The following is a 16,504-nucleotide window of genomic DNA, read 5'->3' on the forward strand; positions in this document are numbered from 1 at the left end:
GGGCGGGCGGCGCCCCTCACGCCGCCGGGCGGGGCCGCGCTCCCGGCATGCCCGACGGGGCCGCTCCGAGGGTGGGTAGGTGGGCGGAGGGAAGGAGGGCGGGAGGGTGCGCGTCCACCCCGCCGCCGCTTCCCATTCCCAGACGCTTCCCATTCCCACCCGACGCGGAAACCGGCGCGCAGCCGAGCCGCTGTAGCCGGCGCGCAGGGCGCATGCGCGGGCGGCCGGGAGGGCGGGGGCCGGCGTTCAGCGGGGAGCGCTCCGGCCGCCGGTGCCGCCCGCACTCCGCGCTGCCGCCCGGCGCCGCCGCTACCCGGGACCGGCGGCCGCCGCGCACAGCCCGCGCCCTCTCCGCCCGCTCCGCGCCCGCCCGGTGTCCTGCCCCGCCATGAAGTTGAGCAGCCGCGGCCGGGGATGCTGCGCGGGCGGCAGCCGGGAGCGCGGGCCGCCGCCGCGGAGCCCCTTCGTGCACCAGCTGCGCCTCGGCCCCCTGGAGAAAGCCAAGGTAGGGGCTGCGGCCGCCGGGCCGCCCTTCGCCGCCGCCTCCTTCCGCGCGTCCCCCGCGGCGCACCGGCTGCCGGGCCGCGTCCTGCGGCGGCGGGGGCTCCGCGCCCCGCTGCTTTGTGAGCCGGCGGAGCCGGGCAGCGGCGCTGGGCGTGTGCGGGGCGAGGTGGCGGCGGGGGCGGCCGGGCCGGGGGCTGGGGCCGCCGTGATGCTGTAGTGCGGGGCGTGCGCCTCAACTTGTGCTCCGATGCCTTCTTCACAGGGAAAAAAGCTGTTGGTGGTTTTTGTTTGCTTGCTTGTTTGAGGGTCTTTTATGGGTTTTGTTGGCGTGTTGAGGTTTGGGAGGTTTTTTTCCGTTTCTCTGGCATTCAGGGTTTTTTTTCTGTTCTTTTTGTTTGTTTGTTTTTTGGATTTTTTTTTTAAATGGGGCCGGGGGCGCAGCCCTGCGGAGCCGCTCTTTTTGAGCGTCAAGTCAAGGTAGCTATTAACCTGGGCCGAGCCATCCCAGTGCAGCCGAAGTTTTGCCCCTGGGTAAATAGTCCCTGCGGCGTAATTTAGGTATTGTGCAGGTAGCGGTGAGACTACAGGAAGCGGTATTAAAATGCAAATTTGCAGTTGCGTTCCTTTTTATTTCGTTGTTTGGTTTTAGGGTTTTTTTTTCCCCTCCCTGTGCCTCGCCTCGCACAGTGGGCAGTAAGTGGTTGGGTATTCAGAGGGCATGGCTCTTGTCTTAGGCTTTCGGTAAGATCTGGGTCACTTGCTGGAGGAAGAAATACCGTCAGAGGCTCACCTAATGAGGGGCTGGCCATTTCTGCTACTTCCATCACTGTAATACTAAAGGTTTATAAAGCTGTTGTTCTGCGAGCCTGACAGCCTTCAGTACCTGTTAACATTGGAAATTATGATTCTCTAATATTGAACCTCTTGGGTCAAGGCAGTTTAGATCCAGCTTTGATTTGCATTTGAGTGAGGTTCTTTGTTGCACTGCCCTGTTGCTGCCCAGATGCTTAACACAAGATATGTATGGCCTGACTTAAAAAACATCAGAATGTGCCTCATGTTACATATCAGGCAGCCCAGGAATTTATAGTACACTCCAGCAGAAGAGATTTTCACCTTTTATTAAGTTGCCCACTATGTATTCAGTGGTTGCTCATAAATTGTTGCTTAAGCTGGAAAAGGGAGAAAAAGCTTGTGTCATCTGCTTCATTTAGTTTATATCTAGAGCTTCCTCAATTAATTGCATAGTTGTAAAGGTTTCCTTTCCATGTACTGTACTTTGTTCCTGAAGTCATAGTAAATAGGCAGTTAATGAGGTAGAAGTCTTTCAGGCAGCACAGAGAAGTGCGTGTTCATATGGACTAGGATTGTCTCCAGTTATGACTATTGTTGCTTTCTACTTGGTTATTTGTAAGAAATTTTAAAAACACTGCTGGGAGAGGACAGCACGCTCTGTTTTATGTTTTATGGTTTTGCAATAGTAAGTCTCATAGGATCTACTAGCATTGCTGATCTGATGTTAATCCTGATGCCTGGAGGAGCTCTGTCAGGGAAGTGTCTGGTTGTAGAGCACACCTGCTTTCTGTGTGGGCTGCCCTGCTCCTAAGTATGAGATGAGCTTTGCCAATGGATTTCAAGGATTTGTTATTCTCAATGAAGATGAGGAGATGTGTTTAAACGGCTGTGGTTTGTCACAGTGCACAGGCCGAAGGAACAGCCTCCTCACCAAAGAGTGTGTCTTGGACTTGCTTTTTAAGCGAGTGGCCTTTCACTGATATACGGCAGCATAGAGATCTTTAACCCAACACTGCTGCAGTTTCATGCAGGAAAAAGCTGGCATGCAGAACTGTGGTAGATTTTTCTCTTTGCCTTAGTCATGCTTTTCCAGCCTCTTCACCAATTAAAAGTTGTGCTTGAGATAGAAGCTGTTAAAGCAGAGCTGTGGAACTGCTCCACTTGAGAAGAAATAAATGCCCCCCAGGTGGTTCATAGAAGTGTGCATTCTCCTCTGTACAGCCTCGGAGGGCTCGGTGTGAACTGTTGCAGCTGAACTCACTTCCTGTTCAGCTGCAGGCATGTATTGTGTCACAGGCTTTTCTGTGTGTCCTGTGAATCTAAAGGGCTCTCTGGGATTGCACAGGCTATCGAGGAAGGTCAGGAATGTAGGTAGGTATGAGTAGGGGACTGGGAGACAAGGCTGCTTTGTCCCATGGTCTGGTGTCTGTTGTTGATGGTCTGCCAGATAGCCCCGTTATCTTCGCTACAACCTCATCCTGCACTCTGCAAGAGGTTAGATTAGCTTTTTTGTTCATTAATGCAGCTCAAAAGTAGATGCTTTTTAGTATGTTCCAGCCTGAGACTGTGGAAGTGAAAGAAAGGTAGAAAGTGAGAAGGTAAAACAACCACGAGAAGAAAGAACAACAGTAAAAAGAAATCTTTTTGACTGTCCAGGAACTGTTCACGTCACCTTTCATTGACTTTAGAAAAACTGGGAGATTACAAGAGCATAAAAGCAGTAAGTCTGTTTCTGAGCTGAGTCTCATCAGTGGAAATGATGGCTATTTTACCCTGATCTGAGGGTGACAGTAGGAGTCATTCTTGAAGCTACCTGTTTTATTCCAGTACTATAAGAAAAAGATTCTTTCTGGGAGAAAGACATGATTTTATTAACCATGGATTTTGCTCATACTAACGTCTTATGGGCACCTGTCATGTAAGTCCAAGCTCTTGATTAACTTGTTACCACTGCAGAACAGGCAGCAACATTACTGGAGCTGTCACTAAGCATCTGTAGCTTTTCCCCCTGCTACTTCAAAATACAGTATAATGCCATTTTCCATTCTTCTAGTGTTTCTGGCCCTTTTATTTCACCAGTGCTGGTGTTCATTTGGTGCCTTGGTGAGCTGATTTGGCTCATTAAACCAGCATATCATTGTGTTTTTGTGTTCTGATTATTTTTTTTTTGCTGGGATGGCTGTGTTTTTTCTCACTAATGAGCTATATTGGCTCATTGCTAGCTCACATAAGTGCTAGAGCTGACTCAAGGGGAGGATTGAAGAGAGAGTGAACAGGACCACTCTTTCACAGCAGAGATCTGTTAGATTGGCTTAGCTGCACAGGAAAATTTCTCCTACTGTATTTATTTCCAGCATGTGTCTGTTGGGGAACTTGCAGAGTGGGAAAGTGGGTAGTGAGAGAATTGTTGAGGGATGAATTCCTAGCTCCTTCACTGCCATCTTTGGTGAGTTGAGCTACAGGGATGATAATAGTGGGGACAAGTGTGGGATAAGATGTAATTTCTATCTAATACATATAAAAGAAAAATCGAAACCTCTGCCATGTCAAATAGTATTTCCTTTCTCAGTACTGTGACTGCTACTTTGTAAAAAGCCATGGAAATTTTGTTGGGAATAAACTGTTTTTAGTGATGTTTCTTACAGTATTGGTAATTTCCAAGTTGCATTTTTTCAGCTTCCCTATGCATGAGAGCTATGATAGTGGTTTTCAAGTTAGGAAACAGACTTAGAGAAGTGGAAACAAGGGTACTCTGTGATTCTCTTGCTCAGTGCTTAGATATGTAGGACTGGATATTTTAGAGAAGTGGAAACTTGAGTTCATGCTTTATACCTTCATTGTGAGATCATACTTAAATCTGAATGCAGTTCTCTCTAAACAAGGAGAACATACAATAGCTGTTTAGTTTAAATGACTTACCTTACATCTTCTGATAGAAGAGAGATCAGTTTCCCAGGGCAGCCTTCCATTGCAATATGTCCATAGGTCTTTCTCAGTATACACTGCAGCTTCTGAAAAACTGTTCTGTGCTGTAGACCAGCAAATGTTAAATAAGCTGTAATCAACCCCCTCTTGAGATTTCTTTGGTCGTGAGCTGAATCCCTTAAAGTTCAACTCCAGGTGGATCTTTAGGGGTTTTTAAATGTATCTCAAAACACAGGTGTTATGTGACTTACAACTTACTACCAAACAGTATTCCTAATTTTCATGAAAGACATGTCTCTCAACGTATGTCATAATGTGATCACCAAAATAGTGTCCACATAAGGCCAGAGCCAGAGTGTATGTCTCCTGCATTCTGATCTCTGACAGTGGCCAGCGGGGACAGGATAGCCTCATTTTTTCTGTCTGACACTGTTGCTGTACATAGGTTTTACAGGATAGAAGCTTTCTTACCTGGGGAGATGTCTGAATGTAGTTATGGACTGAACTAATTTTCAAATGTTAGCACCTTTCTCGATTTCTGTCTTTCTTCAAGAGGTAGACCTACTTTTCTCTCCTGCCACGTTTCTTGTGTGAACAGGTACTGAGTTACTACCTGCTAAAAAGAAGCTGGTGTCACAGCCAGACCCTGTACATTTGGTGTGTTTGCTTCTTGCCGGCCATTACCATCCCCACTGTCTCTGGAAGACCAGGAGGCCTTTTCTGTGCATTTATGCCAACTTTTATGGCATTATGGATGCAACTTCTGCTTTCATTCGGTGGCATGGCACTATGATGATCTTTAGCTCAAAGGATTGGTGCAGAGAGTCGAGGGATGGAATCCCTCACTACTAGTCACCTGCCATTCAGCTTTGCCCTGGACTAGGAGAAGACTTGGAGGAGTGAGAGGGAGGGAGATGTGAATCCCAAATCTGTGTCCTCACCTGCATTTTGTCTCACTTATTTCTTAGTGGCTGGTCCTTCTCATTTTACAAACTTAGAAGGCTGCTGCTCTCATCTCCGGAATGCTCCTCTGTTTGCTGCTAGACGTGGTGATCTTGTCACATCTCACACAGAGTTGTATGAGATGGTGTAACTTTGATGCTCATCTGACCATTGTAGTGTGTGAAGTGTGTGAAGTTTTACAGGTTCATCTGGGAAACCAGCTGAAGAAAAAAAATTCCTTCTTCTGTCAGTTCTGCAAGCTAAAGCCGAGTCTCTGTAGGGGCTGGACTCCTGTTCTGGAGAGTGAGGTTGTGGTTGTTGTGAGATGATGGTGCCAGTCTGAACCATCACTGTAAGATCCAGCTGCAGTGGGCTGGAAGCTTAGGGCTTGAAAGTGATATCTTGGGCTTTTCTCCTGCTGTGTGTTCCCTGCACCTACCCTAGCTTTACAGATTTGTGCACCTACAGAGTGAGTTGGTTGTTGAGGTGTTTTGGGAAGTGAGAGGAAGTGGAAGGTGACCTGCATGATGACTAGATCTGCATCAGGGAAGAGAAAAATATGAATTAATCTTTCCACAGCAGCCTGGAGATGCATCAGATTAAGCACAATATGAGACAGCACCTTATGGCTCGTTACTCATCCTTGCCCAGCTATTGTGATATTGAAAACTGTGCTTTTTTTAACCTTATCTGGCATATCTGGAATTTAATGATATCCTGCCGTTTCTACCATTAGATATTTTTAAGTTTAGAAATGGTATCAGTTTCTAGCAATCACTGACCTTTTCAGTCTGAAGTTGTGTTGGAATAACGCTTTTCCAAAAATTATTTTTATTTTGCAGATTGCCTTCATGACCTTGACTCTGTTTCCTATCCGACTCTTTTTTGCTGCTTTTATGATGTTGCTGGCCTGGCCTTTCGCGTTCATTGCTTCAATGGGATCTGACGAGCAAGAGCTTGAAAAGCCCCTCTCCTGGTGGCGAAAGTGAGTCACTGATGTGGTGAAATACTAAGAGAATCATTATAGAGTCCAGCAGTTTGATTTAGAGGAGATGGGAGATACCTTTTACCTGTCTCAGAGATCTACTTTTCTCTTAAAAAAAAATTAAAAAAATATATATAAATAATTAAACACTTTCCTCAGATGGGAAACTAGAAATGCCTCAACTCTTTGATTTGCCAGGTGACCCAAGAATTGCACTGGTAAACTCTGGCTTCTTATCTTTATTGAGGATGTAGTGTGAAGCTTTGTTGTGCATCTTCAATTGCATTGATTCCTGCAGTGTCAGCTTCTGATTGTGAAGACTGACTTTGTTGAATGTGCCCGGATTTCATATTCTAAATTTTTGTTGTACACTGCTTCACCCCATTGTCTTCTACCCTGTGATGAACTGACAAAACCTGTGTTGATTCCCTGAGGGCTTGCCCCATACTTTGATGCTTATTAAAAGTCTGTGGTTGCTTTGATATTGCAATGCTAATTAAGGTAGAATATAAGATAGTGTCCTCCCATCCATGAAAACTGCTATTTGAGGAGCAGGAATGGAGGGGTGTATCACCTCTTACACAGACAACTTTAAACTTAGGAGTTGGCACTACCATGAAGGATGCTGATTGTGTTTTGCATTACAGGAGGGAAGGAGGTTGAGAACCACAGAGGCATATCACTTTACATTTCATTTGGAGCAATATCAGTGCAATTACTAATGGAATAATTGGCTGCCTTCAGTCTTGCATACAGTTATTTTGAATCTTTTTAGCTTCTCCCTTTCCCACCACTCCACCAAAACAAACAAACAAAGAAACAAAAAAAAAAAAAAAACAAAAAAAACAAAAAAACCCCACAATAACCTTTTCACCCCACCAAAAAAAAAAAAAATCCACAAGAAACAAAATCCAAATCACTTTAGGAGAAGATGGGGAAAGTGAAGAAAATAAAATATTTCCAGAGCTCTTATATGTATTCTATAGACCTTCCTATATTTGAGAATCTCTGCCCTGCTTTTGCCCCATTTTGTTTGTGTAAACTTGAAACCAAGAATCAGGATGAGTTCTGGCAATATCCTAATAGCATATTTTAGGACTCAATTTTTTAGAGCTTTTTGGGTGTTACTTGAAAACTTTGTTAGGCACTGTGTAGAAGAAACTTAAAGTCATTGTCTGAATTAAAATAAATTATGAGCTTAATGCCAATCTTAGAGACTAGTGTTCAGGTATAAAATAAAGTTGAACAGCGTATTATCTTGAAAGTGGTTTTAAATCAGCTGAGAAAGAGAAGAACAAAGTGTGTGCAGTGTTCTAGCTATGTTTTAAGCGTCATATCCTATCTGAACTTTAGTCGTGCATGTAATTTTTCATGTCATTATTTTAAGGTGTTCCTGTGGCAACATAACTGCTTTCCCACCTCTTTACAGGATAGTGGATATTTTGCTGAAAGCAATAATGAGAATGATGTGGCTTGCTGGTGGATTCCACTGGATAAATGTCAAAGGCAGACGGGCATTGCCGGCAGAAGCAGCAATATTAACGGTGGCTCCCCATTCCTCCTACTTTGATGCCATTCCAGTAACTATGACCTTCGCCTCCATTGTGATGAAAGCAGAAAGCAAAGATATTCCTGTTTGGGGAAGTAAGTTGGTAGATACTTCATTTTTCAAGAACAATTAAAAAGTATTGCTTAAGAAGTTCACTGAGTGTGTATGTGAGAGGGACTGAAACAGAAAGGAAATTTTGCTTTAATATATGGTGAATTTTTTTTTTTTTTTACTGGTCTACTCTTAATGTCAATAGAAAAAATTGGGGCAGGAAGGGGAGGGGAATGTTCTTTTTCCACTTTCTCCAAAGTTGAGTCCTCATATGAAGTCAAAGCAATCCTACATGGTTTAATTTGCAGTCAACTTGTAACATTTTAAGATCTGCCAGATGGAAAAGCAAATTAGGATGGGGCTATGGAAGCAAAGGTGATGCTAGGAAGAAAGTCTACTAAGATGGTGTGAGTTGGGGTGCCCTGCCAGAAATGAGTTTTAGGAATGTGGTCTGCTCTGAATGCTACCCTGCCTTGAGGGAGTGCTGCTAATCCTCCACACATCAGTAAGTTAGTTTCAGGCAGAGTATGAGAGATGAGCACAAGAGCAGATTGTTGTGCACTTAGATTTAGTCATGAGAAAAGCAGATGCCTGAGTCAGTAATGGTTGAATACTATCTTTGGAATTATTCCTGTAAGTTCTCACAAATGTTGGAGACACCTGTGATTTTTTGGTGCAGTTGTGACAGGCAAAAAATTGTGTAAGCTTTTGGGCTTGTAGACTTCTAACCAGAGTCTGTTGGAAGCATTTTGAAGAAACCCATCATCTTGTGCCTAGAGCCAGCAGAATTCAGAGAATATTCCTGAGTCTCCTTGTGTAGATTTTTATGAGTAATATAAAAGTGACAAAAGATTTTACTTTGACCATGGGTAGGACTCTTAAAAGTCTAAACAAAAGCTTTGAGTTCCTTTGCAACTAAGTGGAATCAGACTGTTGGTTCTGACATCCTTCTAAAATTTCATTAGACAATGTGTTTTAATTGTTTTAATTCAAAACCAGAAGCTAAGAAAAGGCCCCAAAGAGTGAGAGGTTAGATATGGAATTTTCATTTGAGGAATCTTGTCATATAAGGGCCTGCCTGTATGAGGTCAGGACAGGTCTGTAGTTGTATCTTAATTCCATTGAATATCTTATTAATGGTGTTTAGAAATTCGTGGCAGTGAAAAATCCATGTAAAAATTAATAGATACTTTGAACAAAAAGAATAAGCTCACAGGCAGGCATGTGTTTTTGAAAACAAGAGTATGCAAACAAGCATAGTGTGAAAACAAAAAGAAATTGAACTCCCTTTTTCAGTACTGAAAGAGGATACCCTTGTGAGACTGTATGTTGGCAGTCCTGTATAGCATGATGTTTCCAGGCCAACTTGGGCTGTAGGAGCAGTCTAGATGTAGAAGCAGGGGCTGATTTATCTTCTTTCTCAGGTGCCTCAGTTGACTGTTTAGTCATTGCTGACTCAGCAAAATAAAAGTAGTCTGTATGGAACTCCCTGTGATTGAGTGTGGTCTGTCTGGAGGACCCAAATTACATGAGGTAACTGCAGCCCATGTTGTGCTGCTGCTATGTGATGAAATGGCAGAATGGCATTTGACAATGTTATAATGGCTACTTAAGTAGCCCACATAGTAGATTCAGTGGGAGCTGGGACAATCTGTAGGGATATGGAGATTGTAGTTCCCCTGAATGTAACACAAATAATGTGCATCAAGTAGATCAAACTATTTTCTATATATCTAATTTAATTTGAGGTGACTTTTACAGTGTTTTATTGAAAGTCTAGACTTTCTACAATGCGTTTTAAAAATTATTCACTTCATTTAGTTCATAAGTAAAACCAGTTACAGAAAAAGAGAACATGTAGAGATTTGATGGAATATTACTGGAATGTACAGTGCAGTCAAATAAATTAATGTTTTGTCTTGTATAGTTGCATTTGCTTTATGCTGTGAAGCCACAAAAGTTATGTAGTCACTTGTGAAGGGTTCACAAAAATGCCACAGAAGTGAGGCATACCAAAGGTCGTAACTGGGGACTGAGAGTTCAAAAACCATTTTTGTTTTTAGGGGTGGACTTTTGTATGAGTAACATTAATTAAAGCAGTTTGTTATTTAAGTAAATGGACCTTAACAGAGAGGTACCAATAACTATATTGATTTGTTTGGCTTAAAAATTAGTGAGAACTTTCCAGTAAAACTGTGATTTATTTATCTCTTCTACTGCTTTGAGAGAAGTTTTCTTTGAAGTAGATAGTGCTGACTATCCTCACCTTTGATCCAGTATTTTAATCCCAATGTTATTTACACCTCTCTACATGCACACACAAAAAAAAATCCATTTCATGTTATTGGACCAGTGATATTTCTCTTATGTTTATGTGATAATGTGCTCATGTTTTTATTGGATTGCCTGGTGAATTGTCAACACTCTAGACATTCATCCAGAATTTATCCCAGAGGTCAGAATTGTTTTGTTTTCATCAGTTTTGTAAGTCTTGCAAACTTGGTATACCATCTTCAGTAAGGTTTTGGAGCCAGTCACTGATAATCCTAACTTTGTTATCTCTTGAGTCTTGTTAACAGTATTCTGAATCTTCTGGGATGCTTTGAATAAAATACATTCATTTAACTATCTGAGCAGACTTAAACATGTAAAAAATGAAGCGGGAGAGGAAATATAATCTCCAAGGATGAGGACTTTGAATGAAGAGTACGTCCTCATCCAGATTATTAAAGTATGATATAAATAAATTGGCTTTTTAATGACAGTGTTTATTGAGACATTGTACATTGTATACCAGAGGGATCAGGTGCTTTAGCACACACAAAATGATCTGATTGCTAAATGATTACAAAGATTGGTTCTTCAAGTATTTTAATAGGTTTCTGGAACATCTGCCTATGTTATTGTACCCTTAGTTTGCCAGTCGTGGAATATTAAGCTTCTGATCCACTTGAAAATCCAGATGATTAAAAGCCTGTTCTTGATGGGATTGAAAGTACCCCACAACTGTGTTTGTGTGCGAGGGTTTTATTGCTTTCTAACTTGAAGGCAGCTCTCCTCGTTTGCAAAGTCCAATTTCAGAAGCAGAGTTACATCTTATGACTCTTAAAGCTATCTTCATCCTTTGTAGGAAAGCAATAAAAGAAAACCAGATTTTAAAATGTTCTTTGGTTCTGTGAGAAGAGTTATGAACTCTTCAGTCAGTGCTCAGTAGTGAGAAAAATAATCCATTTGGCACACACACAAGGTTAACAAACTCTGGGGAGGAACTGCTTGCCCAAATATAAACTATTTCAATGATCATTAAAAAAAATCAGTATCTGAAAAGCAGAGAATGCCAAACAGATGGAATCTGTCATGATGCTGAAGGAAGATGTATGTTTCCGTACAATGACTTTCCAGGGTTTTGGAGATGTGAACTTTGCTGGACCACTTAAGTCTTACAGAAAATGACTTGTAGGAGTCTGTTACACCTTACATGGTCTGAAAAATTCAGATCCATTTATCAGTACAGATCCTTAAACTTTACTGTTTTGTCTACTGAATCCCATTTCAAGTCAGGACAAGGTTCGTGCATAAATTCTGGATAGTTACACTTCCCTGACTTATTTTTGGCTGTTGAAGCACCCTGGATAAAAGTGGTTTTTCATTGCTAAAATGATTGGTCCTGCTGCAGAAATGCTTTAGTAAGAAAGAAAAGGGATTTATCAGTATATATGAATTGATGGGGACTTGGGACCACTTTTATGATTTGAACATTTTCAGTGGTCTCAACTTTTAGTAACTAAAAGTGAAAAGTTAATTTAAACTTTCGGCAACTACTCAACATCTCGAACACCACTCTCTGAAAAGGAAGGAGAGGGAATTGGTTCCTGTGAAATGTACAGAATGATATGTTACCTTAAGTTTGTAAAGGGGAAAGAGGTAATTTGTGTTTGGCATTACACAGCAGACCTACAGTCAGAGGGAAAATCATGAAGTGCTATAAGACTGTCAATTCTGTTTTAGATGGTTTTTTTCTGCATCTAGTGAACGCATGAATTTTTGTTCAACCTCATTTTTTGAAAGTGCATTGTGGGCCTTTCTCAAGCATCATGACTAAAAGATGAGGATAAGTAATTCAGGGGAAAGTATTTGTGCTTGGGTAGCTGGGTATGTTTTCATCTCAAAATTTAAAAGATGCCAAATTACTCACCAGCTCTGTTGTGCAACCTAATCCTTTAGTCCTGCATCCTAAGTGCCCCCTCACCTATTCCAAAGCCCAGAAGAAGAGAAATGTGGTAGACTTGTAGTTCTTCTGTGAGAATCTCACATTTAAATCCTTCTGAGATTCACTGAAACAGTCTGTAAACTCCTTATGAAAGACCTGTTCTCAGATGAAGGCATTACAGATTTCTTATTTTATACACTGTAAATCAGGGACTTAGGCACTGAGGTCACCGAAATACCATAGCATTTACTTCTGTTACAGCTGAGGAGGACACCAATTATTTGCTTCCCGCCACTGACCTTTCTTTGTCCTATAGGCTGCATTGTTTCCTTCCTTTCTCTTTGGAAGTAGGGAGGAGAACTTTCCCATTAATACTGCCTCTATCCCATGAATACTTGGCATTCTTTCAGTCAGGTGGTCCATCTGGTAAGCATTTAGTCAAACTTAGAGAAGTTGTTCTTGACATACATTTATCTTCAGTAGTTGATTCAGACTTGAGTCAAATAAGTATATTTATTATATAGAAGTGTATATATAGTAAGATGCTACCACCAGCTCTTACAGAGTATCATGACTATAATAACACTTCTGTAAGAACAATGTAATTCCAAGTACAAAAGATCCTAATTGTGGTTAAGTTTTGTGCATTGATACAGCTTTGTGTATTTGGTTTGTGTAAATTCTTGAATTTTTCCATTTTTAAGGTCTCTGTCTCCGTATACACAGGAAGTAACTGTCATCTAGAACCTTAATGGTTTACTTCCCTTATAACTTTCAGAAGACTTTTGAGCATATTTCAGATTTCTTTTCTTTTCTCTACAGTAAAGAGCAGTTTTCATATTAGATGTTGCCTCATTAGAAAAGTTTTGAGTTCAGAACCTTGTAAGCATGTATGTTTGAGTAAGGCAGCTCTTGAAAATTAAGCCAAAGATAGCACTTTTCAACTTTTATCCTTCATGAGTTTTGTCCCCCAGAATACAGAATGCACATCATGGGGACTGCTGTTATTTTTTTCATACTAGAAAAAAAGCTGTGTAGTAAATACTGTAAATGGATATCCCACTGCAGGCTACTTGTACAGCTTACCTCCTTGTTAAAGGCAAGCAGAGCTGGTTGTGCTGCCTCTGTAGAATTCCCTTAGTGTCAGACGAATGTAGTGATGGGGTTTTGTGTTGTTTAAGGCAGAGGCCAAGTGAAAGCTTTGAATTCAGCATTCTCTACTTTTGCAGCTGTCGCTTTGTTAGTTGCTGACTCTACAGTGGTGAGAATGTAACTGCCCACTCAAAAATGTATGGATACATTTTAGAAGAATTGTCTGTAGTGCCACCGCTCTGTTCCATAGCTTTTTGTGTTCTCCGGTGCCTTGTAGAACCAGTGGTGATGTTGCCAGTTTGAATGGTTTGCTACAATACTTTCTGCTGTTGTGTGTTATACAGCACTTTGTGTCTTGAATTGAAACAAGATTTCCTTATACATACTTGCCTGCAAGGAGAGAAGGGAAATAATGTTTTCACTGCTGTTGTCCTAAGAATCTTAAAGACACCAACTGTATGTGTTCAGCTTATCAGGAAAAAAAAAAAAAATGTTTTGCTTATGCATTGAGCTGGTGCTGAAATTGATTGCATGGGAATTATGATTCTGAAATCAGTTGGAGCTGCCACCCTGCTATTAATTAAAGCAATACTGAGTTTTTGCAGGCTCTCTTTAAAGAGGCTGTTTTGAACAACTTTCAGTTGGGTAGAGTTTCTGGCATTCTGGCTGCCCTGAGAGGCAGAGGTTTTAATGATTTACTGGCAGCACTATTTAAATTGCAGGCATCTACCTAAGAAGGTAGAATGTAGCATGTCAGCTGTCCTCAGAGCTTCTTTTATGATCTGAAATTGGGGATGAGAGTCACTAGATAAAATACGACTGACAATGCTAGAGAAAAAGCTGGAATAATTTTGTGAATTGGTGGATTCAATTGATGGATTGTCTGTTATTGCCCGCTAGATTTGATAATTCAAGGGTGGTTTTAATGGAGCAAGAGGAGCTAGGCAAGCATATTTTTCAGAATATCTGAACACTTGAACTGTTGTCATCACTACCTGGTTACAGCCAATCAGCCATTAAATTGCTGAGCAAAGAAGGGTATGATTATATTCTGTTTATTGAACATGTTGAAGAGTTCTACTTGTTTCCTTTAGTTTCTCAGTATGCCAGCTGTCTGGAGCATTTTATCCATTCACTTCTGGCCTGACCTTGCCCTAGTCCTGCCTATTCCTTGCATCACACATTACCTTAGGTACTGTCTCCCTGTGTTTCAACTTGACTTCTGACCATTGTCTCATCTTGGCTGCCAGTTTGGTGTGTTTCTCAGCTTCTCTTTCGAGACCTTTGGCCTTGCTCCTGACTTTCTTGCACAGATTGAGTTGGTACAGCCTTTGAATTTTCAGATTTGTGTGTTTACTGAACATGAAAATATATGATGAGAGTAAAGGTCTGTGTAGCCTTGTGCTCTGTTTTCAGAAGTAGTTGAGAAAAGGCTACAGAGTTAGCCTTCTTTTGGTGTGAATTTTCAGCTTTTTACTGATGACTGAGGGTTTCAAGTTCACTTAAATTGTTGGACTTAACCACTAACAGCCTGGTAGCTGGTATCTCACAGGATCTTCAGTTGCTGTTTAATATTAAAACAAGAACTCTGTCAGCTTTTTATTCCAATGTTTAAGGACGTAAGGCTTAATATAGCCACCCTAATAGGCTAATTCAACAGGCAGGACAAATCCATAGGAAGCTAGGATTTCAATTGCCTCTGTCTTTCAGTGTACCACAGTAATTTTTCTTTACACGGGGGTGTAGTGCTGGTCATTTGTAAGATAGCTCACCTTGTGTTCCTCTGGAGCTTAGTAACATTACAATAGCTTGCTTTTGGGAAGGTTGTAACAGTAAAGCTCCCAGTTCTCACATCTTTACTGTACAGTTTTCAGATACAAATGACATGAGTGTAGTCTGATGTTTGCTGTCACACTGCCTGAAGAAAAATCTGTCTGCTTGCTTAATTTCATGTGTTATAAATAAGACCCTGCTTGCAGCATGTCCTCAGAAAAGAGCCTGGGAGTTCTGGAATTATCTTATTCATTCCTTGGCCTGAAGTAACCTCAATTCTGTCATTTGGGCCTAATGTAACTAATGTAAAAGAAACTTCCAAGTGAGGGCTGGGGATATTGGATCTTTTGCCTTCCTTTACTTTATAATGTTTTTGCTATGGAATAGTAATTTGCAAGAGGGGAGCAAACTCAGGAGTAGAAGCACTAAGAAGAAAACAATGATGATACCAAATATGGTTTCCCGTGTTATTTTTATTACTTGTTCTGTGTTTGTGGAGTTTTTTTTCCCCCTATTCTTTTTGTGTTAGTCTTTTTGTGGTTTGTTTTGGGGCTTTTTTGTTTTTACCTTGCCTTGACAGTAACCCCAGCTGGCGAAAAATGATCGTTGCTCCCCTGACAAGCATTGTTCAATAGATATTGTCTAAGAGCAGGCATGTAGGAAAAAGTATAAGAGTAAGGTAACTTTGCTGAGTTCTGAGAGGAGACTGTGACTCCTGAGCTGTGGCAACTTGTGGAATAAAAGTAATAGTTCAGAGGCTGTCTGAGTGTTTGGGAACTTGCTCTTAGCTTTGACAGATTAGTTTCTCAGAACCTCCAGAATTGGAGGATTTTGGTGAGTTGGTGGCTCACCTTCCAGTGGAATAACACCATAACCAGCAGTTTTTGCAGAGTACAGGGCTGTAATTCCTTACACTGCTTTTTCTTCACATTTAAGTACTGGCTGATCCGTTAACATAGCAAGTCTGTCCTTGGCAAAAGCAGATTAAACAGTGTCAGTGAACTCTTCTCACAGTGGCTGGAAAAATGAAAACTGTGTTAATGTTTTAGTGACTTTTGAACCTTCAAGTAACATTACATGATGCAAAAGTTATTAAAAAGTTTTTGAAGACAGCCTGCTTAAATAAAGGCATGAAGCATGCTATATTTGAAGGTGCTTCTCTTGTAGTGCTTTTGGACACTGCAAATGAGCTGTATGGGCTTCTTATTATTTTGAAAGTTATCTTTGGTGTCCTTGTGACAGACATGCATGGAAAATATCTTGTGGATTGATTTCTGATTTTTGTTCATGTTCATTTTGTGTCTGGCTATGTACAAGAGGTTTCCCACTGAGCCAGGAAGAGGATGTCTGAGATCTAATTCATCTGGTATGAGGAACAGGCAAACAAGTGACAGCTGAGAAAATGAGCATGCCTTTTTTGTTGACACTGTTTCTTCACAAAAAATAACATCAGTGTATATAATATCTTTGGTGGTGTACCTTTAGTGGAGCTGAGCTGTCATAGAAGACAAAAGCTCTAAAGACAGACAGTTTGACTGGCAGGATGTCTTTTGCAAGCACTTACGTAGCAGGGAGATTCCTGCTGCTTTATTGGGTTGTGAGTAGCTATAGATTTTGTGATTTTTGTGGAAGGAGGAAATGGCCTAGAGACAGCCACAGGTGCATTGTTGCAGAAAAC

General features: G+C 41.4%; 1 protein-coding gene across 3 annotated transcripts in view; it reads left to right on the forward strand.

Annotated features, from left to right (window-relative positions):
- The first annotated feature begins 216 nt into the window (after window positions 1-216).
- Window positions 217-16,504, forward strand: part of LPCAT1 (lysophosphatidylcholine acyltransferase 1) — a 64,492-nt gene continuing 48,204 nt past the window's right edge. For 2 of the 3 annotated variants that reach the window (XM_056484135.1, XM_056484137.1), the window contains exons 1-3: window positions 218-505; window positions 6,009-6,151; window positions 7,581-7,795. In XM_056484135.1, the coding sequence (XP_056340110.1) occupies window positions 389-505; window positions 6,009-6,151; window positions 7,581-7,795 (475 nt within the window). In that variant the 5' untranslated portion in view covers window positions 218-388. Of the gene's footprint in view, window positions 506-6,008; window positions 6,152-7,580; window positions 7,796-16,504 lie in introns of all 3 variants that reach the window. The other variant, XM_056484138.1, reaches the window with a different exon arrangement.

Source organism: Oenanthe melanoleuca, chromosome 2, assembly GCF_029582105.1.
Source record: "Oenanthe melanoleuca isolate GR-GAL-2019-014 chromosome 2, OMel1.0, whole genome shotgun sequence".
Taxonomy (NCBI): Eukaryota; Metazoa; Chordata; class Aves; order Passeriformes; family Muscicapidae; genus Oenanthe; species Oenanthe melanoleuca.